Consider the following 12500-nt stretch of genomic DNA (forward strand, 5'->3'; position numbering starts at 1 on the left):
CACACACACACACACACACAATAGCTACCCTGGAGGATAGGTGAAGACAGAATAGGAGAGGAGGGGGGTTGCAGACAAGCACATATATACACACACGCACAGACACACATGTGTGCACTACACACACTCACACACACACGTACACAAACACACACACACACACACACATACATAGTGACCTACTGTTTCAGTTAGTTAGAGAACAGAAAGACAGACAAAATAACAGTTTATCATGTGTGAGTGTGTATATGTGTGTGTGTGTGTGTGTGTGTGTATGTTTATCATGTGTGAGTGTGTTTGTGTGTGTGTGTGTGTGTGTGTGTGTGTGTATGTGTGGCAAGAAGGGAAAGACAGATAGACAGACATTCGACAGTCAGTCATGTGGACAGATGGCAAACACAGACGTTATTGCATATTTGAAGTTTTGGGGCGATGGCTTGTATCTTAGAGACACACACCATTGTTCCATGCATCATAAATCACCAGGGTGTGTGTGTGTGTGTGTATATGTGTGTGTGTGTGTGCACGCATGCCACAGACCCCTCTGGCTATTTTGTTTTTCATCAGAAAGAAACCAAACACCCACATTACTGTTTTATTACCTTACTAAATCAGAGAGGTTGTCAATCAAGCCGCGCACAATAATTGGATTTGGGTGTCGCCTCCTGCGTGGGATTGTAAATCAGTCAGGGCTGAATTAAAAGATACAGCGTGAACCCCCGTGCCCTGTGAAGGCCTTCCTGAGGTGCCCTTAAGCTCTTGTCTCTGCTTTACTGCCAGTCATTCGCATCCCCCTCAATGGACATTAATGCTCCATACATTTAACCTCCCTGCGTATACAGACTAAAAGATTTATACTGTAGATCATATTACGCCCATGGCAGAGCTCCCTTTCATTATCTTCTCATGACCCGTGCTAAACCACATTGAGAAATGGGAACGGAGGGAAGGAACAGGCTAAAACACACACGTTTCACTCACTGAAGAAGGAACAGGCTAAAACACATCACGTTTCACTCACTGAAGAAGGAACAGGCTAAAACACACACGTTTCACTCACTGAAGAAGGAACAGGCTAAAACACAAACGTTTTACTCACTAATGAAGGAACAGGCTAAAACACACACATTTCACTCACTGAAGAAGTAAAGCTGTGTTTTCAAGTGAGGAAGTTCATCATCATACACTTAGAAAAATAACCCATTCGATTTACTTAATTGTAATGTGGACATTGGTTGTTGGTACATTTAATGAAATGTTCATGCTGTGATGATGACCCAATATGAGCAACTAATACTAGCCCACATGAAATATACTTGTCACTTCAATGTCATTGTGTTATACAGATAGAGAGGTAGAGGTAGAGAGGCATGTACTGAGAGTAGGCATTTAAATGCTGCAATTCATATTGCAGTGTCAATGCTAATAGAAGATAATTTGCAGTTACTTCATCTTGAGATAAAACCTTCTGCCCAAGATGTGCCACATCATTCAAAAGCATGTATTGTAGTTTGACATGGTGATATGATATGGACCACTGATATCGAGGGCATGCTTAATACATACTGCACTTATGAAAGGAACAAAGCATGGCTCATCTCAAAGATCTGTAAGCATAACTAACATTAAAAACAACTCATGTAAAACCTTTTGGCAACACTGATAGCAGCTTGATTATCTTAGTGTCCTTGCAAAGGCTTATGGAAACACAAGGAAGTGGTGGCACTAAGGGATCCCATGTGATCAATTGCCTTACTGGTTTAGTAGTTACTTAGGTGCTTCACATTCTGTTAGATAAATACATTGCTGTGGCAAAATATGTTAGGTCAATGTAATAGCACTGTGTCGAAAGAGAAACATGACTAGTTTGTGTAATTCCATGTTTTGTGGTTTAGTATTGTGACAACCCCTCTTTTCCCCTTTTTCTTTACATGGTATACACTACCTAACATGATTCATTCAGATGATGGAATGCTAAATTGGAATGACTATTGAACATAATAAAGTTCTGTCATACAAAACTAGACTGGTTTATGTAATTGTAACATAATGTGGTTTGATAAATTGGACAGCCATCTTTTTAACGCAGATACATGAAGGACATGATTTAACATAATACAAGTAAAAATAATGTATTTTCATTTGCACTATGTTAAATCCTTCATTTTTATGTCAGTGTCTAGACAGACAGAGGCTTTAGTCATCGTCTCAGTTTAGCACAAATTCAGGCCGGAAAGAACAGGGAGACATTTAACATTTCTGCACTGCTGGTCTTTTCTTAGACAGAAGGTGGTCATGTCCCTCTGGCAGCAGCCTCTTGTACTTGAGCATCTGGTCCAGAAAGGATGAAATGATCCCTCTCTTATTCCTCCATTGTATCCTTTCATGCTGATCTAGATGCCGTGGACAGGCAGGGACGAGGGAAGAGAGAGGGTGATGGTGGTGCGGGCGGTGGTGGTGTGGGGCCGCTGGAGAGGAGCGAGCTGGCTATTGTGCGTATTTGTCCGAGCATGAGCAATTTGGTGGTCCAGACGGCCGTAACGTCGTCGCCGTAATTGTCTCCGGGACAACGCGAGCGAGCAGACGGGGGAAGTGATGATGCCGTTTTATTTACACCTGGCTGGCCTTCTTTTTACGAGCCAAGCCAGGGAGGAGGAGGAGGAGGAGGGGGAGGAGGGGTGGGGGAGGGATTGAGCGTTTGCCAGGCACACCGGCCCTGACTGACAGCCTCTGATCAGGCCTGTCGGGCCTGATCACCGGAGACTGGCAGGTAATGGATCCCCGGTGACAACCCCAATCTCTGAGGGGAGTATGGCTGCCTCCCCCAGCCTGTCACTCATCTATTATGGCCCCTTTTTCCCTCTTCCTGCCCGGTGGCCTGACTCCGCCACCGCAGGAATAGACGAGACGAGTGCAGACGGGCGGTTGTGCGGGCAGCCGCAGAGGGGTCACTGTGTAAATGGTGACGGGCGGTTGTGCGGGCAGGCGCGGAGGGGGTCACTGTGTAAATGGTGACGGGCGGTTGTGCGGGCAGCCACGGAGGGGTCACTGTGTAAATGGAAGCTGTTTGGTAGGGTGGTCCTTATATGGGGTAAAAAAATTTTTTTTGGAAATGTTCAACTTTCACCCCCTAAATGTGTTAGGATATCAATAAAAACACACTGTGCAAAATTTTGAATTGTTCCTACAATATCTAGAGGTAGCTCAAGGCCTTTGAATATTTCCAGAATCGCTCATTTTTACAGAAATTGTACCTTTTAAGAACGCACAACAAAATAAAATGCAATATTATTTGTTGGTCAGACTATAATAAGGAGAATAGCAATAATAAACAATGTCAATTAAATCAATAGCCTAATGAAATAAACAATGAAAATGATTGGGGGGGGAAGCAATAATAAACAATAATGTCCATTCAATCAATAATATAAAAACAATAACATGGTAAGACTACATTAAAGAGAATATCAATAGTAAACAACAATGTCAAATTAATCAATAGCCTAATGGAAATAAAACAATATTTTACAAACCATAACGCATAAGAAGCGCTTAATGCCCTAAGTGCCTAATATGCCTTTAGACCCCTCTTAAATGACCCAAAACTATCACAGAAACGGAGAGCACTGGGCCACTCATTCCACCAACATGGAACCACTGAGGAAAAGAGTCTTGAATTTGACCTAGCATTTATGACTGGTCGACACAACAGACGCTCATCAGAAGACCGCAGTGTGCGGTTGGGGATGTATTTCTTGATCATTGAATTAAAATAACAAGGAGCAAATCCAGGCAGTGTCCAAGGCCAAAGGCCAAAGTGAGAGACTTAAATTGTATCATCATATTGTACAGTTGTACACCCGGGACGTCCTTTTTCTCTTTGGGCCAGAAGAAAGTCTCCATCTTCTGGATTCTTGAGAAGAATGAGTGCATCTTGATGTGCGATATCAAACAGGTCTCCCAACTGGCCTATGAAGGCCTCTACATTGCACTGCTGAGTCTCAGAAGTTATCTTGGTGTTTTTCTTCTGCCACTTGTCGTGAAGTGTTTCCAGTTGTTTTATGGCATGATGTTGGGGACGAACAGGAATCCTAGCCTTGTCCTAGAATACCAAGACTTCTTTGATCACCGCTGTTGCACTTTCATTACGTTTTTTTTTCAATGTTTGATGGTGATATTACAACAAACATGAAACCTGCTTCTTGGAGGGACTTTGTTCCAGTTATTTCAGTCTCTTCTGATCATATAGCGGATTTGCTTCTTGGAGGGACTTTGTTCCAGTTATTTCAGTCTCTTCTGATCCAAGTAACCATATAGCGAATTTGCTTTGTGTTGCTTCAGCCATTGTCTCAGTGTATATTGTCTATTGTGCTTCATTCGCATTGATGCTTTGAAAGACATATCACAACTAAAACAGGAGTTGCTATGAATTGCTCACAACAGCATATTATTGGGAAATACCGGAATCAGCAGATGAGATCAGCAAATCAGCATTGCAAATTTGCATGGACAATATGGAATTCCCATTTTAATGTGGTCACCAATAATCAATACACATTGTCATTGACTGCATGGTCAAATAAGTCCATTGCTACCATAAGCATATATTATTAAACAATTATACATGCTAGCACAATGTATCACATAATACGCAAAAAATCCTAAATATGCATACTGCACAGTATGTGTTAAACTTGATCAATATTGATAAAAATTTGCCCAATTATTTTTTATTTATTCAAACATATTGGTGGGGTGAAAGCATGAACTTTCAAAAGTTGAAAAATAAGGACCACCCTACTGTTTGGGCTCTAATGTCGCCTGTCAAGCTTGTGCGAGCAAGAATCTATATGTGTATTTGTATTTTGTGTGTGTGTAAGTGTGTGTGTGTGTGTGTGTGTGTGTTATATATCTATGTGTGTTAACATGCTTAACTGCAACATTTTCAAAGGATACGTGTTTTATTGTACTTGTCAAACTCCTACATGTATATTACAATTCTAATTACTGATCTGATTTTGATCAGATGCTGCAAGCAAGCTGATTTCAATTTGAACACACTTATATTTGTCTGTATTCATGAGAGGATGGCAATGAGAGAAAGAGAGCGAGAGAAGTGAAGGAGGTAGTAAGAGAGAGAAGATGATAGAGAGAGAGAGAATGAATGCAGGCACAGATGTAAAAGATGATTAGCTGTTTGTTGATGAAGTGATTGATGAAGTGGTTGCTAATGGCGTGTTCAGATGAGTTGATGAGTGATGAGTTGGTGTGTGTGATGATGGGGTTTGTAGAGGTGGATGACTGTGTGTTTTCAGTTGTTGCATGTGCATTATTAACATTTTTGTTGATTAGGTGTGTGTGTTTCAGCGTTTTAAGGTCTGTTAATTTGAGTTAAACCAGGCATCTCTGAAAGTGTGTGTCGGTGTGTGTGCTAACAAGGTCTTTTGTCTAAGAAGACATTTGATGTCCATCCTCTGAGGAGTGTTGAGTGTTGTTGAGACACAGGGGGTCAGTTGTCAGGTGATGGGAGCCTCAGTCATTCTGTCCCTCAGACACACAGACACACAGACAGACTGATTGACTGACTGAGGGTAAATATACTCCCATATATAGCACCATATTTAAGCATAGTGTGCATGCCACCAATGTTGCCACCAACATGATTCCACCAAATTGTTGCATCCCTACGATTTTGTGTGCATTGATTGTGCATGTGCAAATAAGATTTAAACCACTGGCTCAGGGTCAAGAGAAAACGTTATCCATGTTTGTTATGTACAGTATTCATTTTGCAGATGCAATGTACAGCGCTGATGAACATTTTCATTAGCATGCTTCCTGGGATTAAAACTACTGAGAGGCCCGATGATAAAATGAGAGATTTGTTTATTTCATGCTTCAGCGAATCATATCTGATTAGATTCCCAGCGATGGCATTCTAAAGTAGATAGCTATCACTATCACCACACAGATGGAGCTTGATCTCTATCGCACTCAGTAGGGATGGAGGAGTGAATGGTCAGACCTATGAAAAATGAAACAGTCTTTTCTGTTTTCTTTTCTGTTGTTCTTCAAACATTTCAAACATTGTTATTGAGTGATTGATATTGTGTGCTGCCGCCAACAGACATCTCCTCAAAAGCAAAACTAGTGGACTTGGTGACACAAATGGTGACACTCATTCACACTGCCCAGACACAATGTGTGTTTTGCAGTATAACTAAGCCATAAGGATGCATCAAGCACAGAAAGAGAGAAGGATGGAGACTGAGAGACTCACACACACATATAAAGACTCACACACACATAAAGACTCACATACATATAAAGACTCACACACATATAAAGACTCACACTGTCACACACATATAAAGACTCACACACATATAAAGACTCACACATATAAAGACTCACATACATATAAAGACTCACACACACATAAAGACTCACACACACATAAAGACTCACACACATATAAAGACTCACACACATAAAGACTCACATACATATAAAGAGTTTGGTTTCAAAACGCTATATCCTCCATTTTAATGCATTTTCATAAATCATTTGTTTTAATTTTGTTTTTCAAGTAATTTCGGTGGAAATGTAGTTGGGTATTGTTATTTGATTTATTTTCACTCAATCAAAACAACAGAACTGCAATTTTATTGATATTACCTGAAATACACAAATAATTAACACGACTTGAATTGACTTGACTTATTAATGTTTTCAAAAATGGATTTATAGCTTCTTATGCCATGGGGTCAGAAAAGGAGGGAAAGAATAGGAGAGATGAGGATGGTGGGAGAGAGAGAGAGAGAGAAAGAGAGAGAGAGAGAGAGAGAGAGAAAGGTAGAAAGAGAGGGGGGTTGCTTTGTCCTTGTAAATGTGTCAGACAGAGATGCCCTGGCAGACTCAGGTCCTTGCTCACACACACACACACACACTGCGCAGACACGCCAAGACACATCGCCAAGACGCTGCAGACAAAGACACACTCCACACACACACACACACTTCACCTGTCTGAGGTGCATTCGTGTTGTTGATGATGTGAAGTGACAGGCTGCTTATGTGACTCTGTCTCCCATCTTCCCTTTTAACCTCTGTCTCTCTCTCTCTCTCTCTCTCTGTGTGTGTGTGTGTGTGTGTGTGTGTGTGTGTGTGTGTGTGGGCACTCATGTCTTACAAAACATCATCATTGCCTTGTTTTTTGCCCGTCTCCTTCAACCACCTCCGTATCTCTATCTGACTTCAGCTTACACCCTGGATCCCAGGGAGCCACTTTAGCATTGCATGACTCATGGAAAGATTGATGAAACATCACAAGGTGTTGCATGTCATGGTCTTATTCAGATGTCTTTCTCCTGAAACTCCAGTGAGGCCCAGTAGAAGATTCTAGAAGAGCCAGAGGTGGCTTGGGGATTCTTGTGGGGTTCTATGGAATGTTGGAGACACAGGGAATTGACATTAGTATGCTGACGTGGGCCCATCTAATATACAGTGGTCACCTCCACACTCTGGAGCATTTCTGGGGAATTTAGCAAGTGTTTCAAGTTGTTGTGCTTATAAAAGTGTCAATGATGTCAGAAGTCACCATTAGATGATCCTTTTTATGGACACTTTTCTGCTTTTTGATTGCGAACTCCTAAAACTAATAACAAGTAAACACTTTCATTCTGTTTTTAAGACAGAAATTATGGTCTGTTTAATCATCATGAACGTTCTGTGCTCTGTTCTGTGCTGTGAATTGAATAAGAATTCCAGCCTGTTGATCCTGGGTTCTTAATTCTAAATGGATGTCTGTCCCTCCCCAGCCTACTCCCCAGAAGACACCCCAGAGCAGACAGCTGAAGGAGGAGAAGTGCTGGACAATGAGGACCCAGCCGCTGACCACAGACTGCAGATGGACAGCTCCTGCCCACGGTCCGGCCCACTCACCCCAGGCCCTGAGAGTGACCAGGACGCCTGCCTGACTGACCTCTCCTCCCATGACCTGGACAGCGAGTCCCACCTGAGCGAGCCTAGCGACCGCATGTCTGACTTTGGTGACTCGGTGAAAAACGAGGAGGTGGCCAGCCGAGGCTCGCGGAAGCGCCGGCCGGGGACGGAAGGTTCCGGAAGCATCAGTCCAAGCAGCCTGGAGCAGATGAAGGCCATATACAGCAGTTTCCTCACCAACTCTTACTGGTCCTCACTGGGCCTCAGACAGCCCAGTTCTGAGAGCATGCCATGCCCCAATAACAGCCCTGCCAACCCCAGTAGTGCCACAACCAGCAGCAGTGGCAGCACCAGTGCCTTTGACTGGCACCAGTCAGCCATGGCCAAGACCCTCCAGCAGCAGGCCCTACCGAGCCCTCTCCCTCTGGTCATCCAGGATCCAGGCCTGGTCAGCACCATCCATCTCCAGCGCCAGAGCACCAAGCTGTACGGCTCCATCTTCACCGGCGCCAGCAAGTTCCGCTGTAAAGGCTGCAGCTTGGCCTTTGAGACCTTGGTCGAGTTGACCGTGCACATGAACGAGACGGGTCACTACCGCGACGACAACCACTCCAAGGATGGCAGCGGCGCCAAGTCCTGGTCCAAGCCACGGAAGCGCTCCCTGCTGGAGATGGAGGGGAAGGACGACGCTCAGAAGGTACTGAGGTGCATGTACTGCGGTCACTCGTTCGAGTCGCTGCAGGACCTCAGCGTGCACATGATCAAGACCAAACACTACCAGAAGGTTCCGCTGAAGGAGCCCATGCCATCCGTGCCGGCAAAGATGGTGGCCCAGTCCAGAAAGAGACTTCCAGTTGACCTGGACTTTCTCATTCCCCAGTCCAAAGAAAGGCCTCCAAAAGTGTCCTGCGTCAGTAAGAATCACCAAGAGAAGCTCCCTGATGCTGGGGCTGTTGTCACAAACAATCACCATGGAAATCAAAACAATGGGAGTGGCGGCACGTGGCAGTTTGAGTCTCACAAATCACAGATTCTGAAGTGCATGGAGTGTGGGACCTCCCATGATTCTTTGCAGGAACTAACTGCCCACATGGTTGTCACGGGGCACTTCATTAACGTCAATAACATTGCCATGAAAAAATCAGAGGTTGCCCCTTTATCCGGACCAACCTCCCCCACAGAAGAGAAGAGCCAGACTGTGCCACTGCCTCCCTCCTCTCTCTCCTGTTCTCCAGCCTCTCTCTCATCCCCCTGCATGTCCCCCTCCTCTCTTAACACTGGCCTCAAACAGGAGGACTCAGACAGCAAGCACAGCCCACTACTCTCGTCTGAGGACCAGAAAGTCGAGAAGTCCTCCAAATACAACTATCTGACCGAGGAGGACCTGAAAGAGAGCCCCAAGGTGGGCGCGGACATCCTGAAGTCTCTGGAGAACACGGTCTCGTCAGCCATTCACAAAGCGCAGACGGGTTCGCCCAGCTGGGGCGGCTACCAGAGCATTCATGCTGCCTACCAGCTGCCCAGCAGTGCCAGTCCATTCCAGGTCATTCCTGGCAGGAGTTCTGGCCTTAGGTGTCCTGCAGTCAGCAGAGAAAGCCTCTCCCTGGGCAAGAGCCAAGGGCTGACCTCACCTGCCAGCAGCCACTCCCCTGCATCTCCTGCATGTCAATCACTGACTTCAGAGGCCAATAAAAGCACTTCCTCCTCTCTTGTCCCACCCTCTTGTCACCCGGTCAACCTGCAGGCCATGCAGGAGCTCGTGAAGAGAGTGACAGAGAAGATGGCGAAAGTGGAGAAACAGATGAGGCCTGTGGAAGCTGATGCAGTTCTGGTGATAAAGGAAAGTCCTACTCCCGACAGTGGTCAGTCTTTGGAATCTGCTGACCAGAGCCCACACAAAGAACTGCAGCCCATAGCCGCACTGGAGCAAACTGGCTCAGAGCAGCCCTCTGACACAGAGAGTAATGTAGCAGAGGAGAGGAGCGAGACAGAGCCAGAGAGCCAGATGACCGATCTAGTCAAATCTCCCAGACCTGCTTTGGACGCTAGCACTGCCATTATTACCAACCATTCAGTGCCAGAGCAACCTTTTGTCAATCCCTTAAGTGCACTACAGTCAGTGATGAATCTGCATCTTGGCAAAGTGGCCAAGCCTGCTATGCGAGAGGCAGACCCTATGAGCATGCTCTTCAAGATGAGTAACAGCATGGCCGACAAGGTTGCTGTAGCAACACCCCTTCCTGCAAACAGCAAGAAGACCGAACTGTGTGTCGAAAGTTTCCAGGAGGTCGACAAAGACCAGCCAATTGATTTGTCCAAGGGCAAGAGCGACAGGCCTCGTTGTTTGACTGCATCTTCTACAACATCAGCCACGCTCAGAGCCACGACATATCCACCTGTGCTGCCAAGCCAGCCCCCTACAAACACCCCCATAGATAGACCTCTCCCCATGAGCGAGGCTTTTCAGGAGAGTGCGCTGGCGGACATCTCAGACATGGTGCGCAACCTAACCCAATCCCATGTCGTCACGAAGGCCACGAAACACAGTGGACGCCTGGAGAGGACCAGCAGCGAGAGAACCGTGGCAACGCCAGGGGATGCGGAGGAGGACGTGCCGTCTCACAGGCGCAAGGGCCGGCAGTCCAACTGGAATGTCCAGCACCTCCTCATCCTCCAGGCGCAGTTCACCGCCAGCCTGCGGCGCTCGGCCGAGGGCAAGTACGTTCCGCCGGACCTGAGCCTCAAGGAGCGTACGCACATCTCCCACATCACGGGCCTCTCCATGACGACCATCAGCCACTGGCTGGCCAACGTCAAGTACCAGCTGAGGCGCTCAGGCCGCACCAAGTTCCTGAAGAACCTGGACTCGGGCCAGCCGGCGTTCTTCTGCAGCCAGTGTTCCACACAGATCCAGACGCCGTCGGCTTACGTAGAACACCTGGAATCCCACCTGGGCTTCCGTCTCAAGGACCTGGCCAAGGTCTCGGGGGAGAAAGCAGCTCAGCAGCTCAGAAAGCAGGCGGTGTGGTCTAGCAAAGCCCCGGCTGATAAACAAGCGGCTTCTCATTTGCCCTCACTGTACGAGGAAGGGAAGTGTGTGCTTCTTGGGTGCAAGTTTTGCAAGCAGACTTTCACAAGCAAGCATGCACTTAGACTCCACACATGCCAAATACATGGGCGAACAGAGGACCTTCCACCGAAAGGTCTCAAAATGGAGACGTAGATTAGTTCCTGGAATCAAGACTGAAAAAAGACACAAACTTTGAGTAAACAAAAAATCACATTTACACTTCATTGCCTATTTCAAAACAGACAACTTAGGACTGTGGTGAATAGTTCTATTTTGATATATTATATGTTATGATATTTTTAAACAAATATTATTTCCAAAATATCATTTGTACATGTGAACGAAGTATCTTAAAATGCTATATTAAATATCTTTAATGAACAAGTTAAATATCAGTGTCAGCCTGGAATGAAAAGCAGTGAGTATTCTCCACGGAGAATAAGTTATGTCATATTCAAGAGCTGCTTACCATCGCACATACAGTAGACGTTGTGTTCATAATATAAGATCCTGTATAAGCAGAGATTAAGGTTTAAGTTCATGTATATATACACAATCAAATGTATTACTGGATGGGTTAGTGCACTTTCAAAAACTAATGTTTTTCATTAACATAGAGAAGTTAGCCAATTTCAGCAGAAAAGCACCAATGTTGTTTTGCACAGTATTATTGCATAATATTTAGTTTCAGATGGATTGTTTTTATTCTCCATATTACCTAAAAATACACAACATAATAAAGATAAGAGTCTGTGTTTTTGTTGTAAGGCTGGTTGTCCATATTGTACACTTTCGTCTGTTAATTAAGGATGATTGAAAAAAAATTCCACAATAATAAAATGTCCTGTTTAAATAATTACCTTTACTATCAATCACTTATGTTATGAATGTTGCATTGTATCTGTTGTTAATATCGCTTTGGTAATTATTAAAAAAGCCTTTTTGTCATAAGATCACATGTATTCACTTTCTTTCTTTGCAATTGTATTTTGTGATATTGAAATAATTACATATTCATAACAATTGTCATTAACATAACGCAGTGACAAGATGCTGATCGAAGAACTTTTGACATAAGACATTTATCAATACCATACAGTATTAAAGACTCAACATAAAACCCCTTTTTTAAATGATCATTATTTCTTTGGTCTTTGCATAACATAAATATGTCTGTAAATAATAGTGGATAAATTCTACAATTACTGTTCCCTTAACAACATTTCTCCTCACATGTTCCCTGGAAGATATATTTGATGTGCTTGTTTCAGGGGCGTAGTGATCTCTTGTCAGTGTCCTTTGGTCTGTATGTGTTCCACACCTCCACGTCTGATCCTCTCCCTCTCATTGTCTTGTGTTCTGTTAAATCCTGTTAGTATGGTTGAGTTGCTCTCTTGCAAAAGCAGATTAATTAACCCTCGGTGCGCCGAACAGCCATCACTCACACTGCAAGCTCATTATCATAAAACACTATGCACCATTTTCA

General features: G+C 44.5%; 1 protein-coding gene across 2 annotated transcripts in view; it reads left to right on the forward strand.

Moving 5' to 3' along the window:
- Window positions 1–11184, forward strand: part of LOC125303954 (teashirt homolog 3-like) — a 19008-nt gene extending 7824 nt beyond the window's left edge. For both annotated transcript variants that reach the window (XM_048257951.1, XM_048257952.1), the window contains exon 2: window positions 7821–11184. In XM_048257951.1, the coding sequence (XP_048113908.1) occupies window positions 7821–11167 (3347 nt within the window). In that variant the 3' untranslated portion in view covers window positions 11168–11184. The remainder of the gene's footprint in view (window positions 1–7820) is intronic.
- Window positions 11185–12500: the final 1316 nt, after the last annotated feature.

The sequence above is a fragment of the Alosa alosa genome, chromosome 11 (genome assembly GCF_017589495.1).
Source record: "Alosa alosa isolate M-15738 ecotype Scorff River chromosome 11, AALO_Geno_1.1, whole genome shotgun sequence".
In the NCBI taxonomy this organism is placed as follows: Eukaryota; Metazoa; Chordata; class Actinopteri; order Clupeiformes; family Clupeidae; genus Alosa; species Alosa alosa.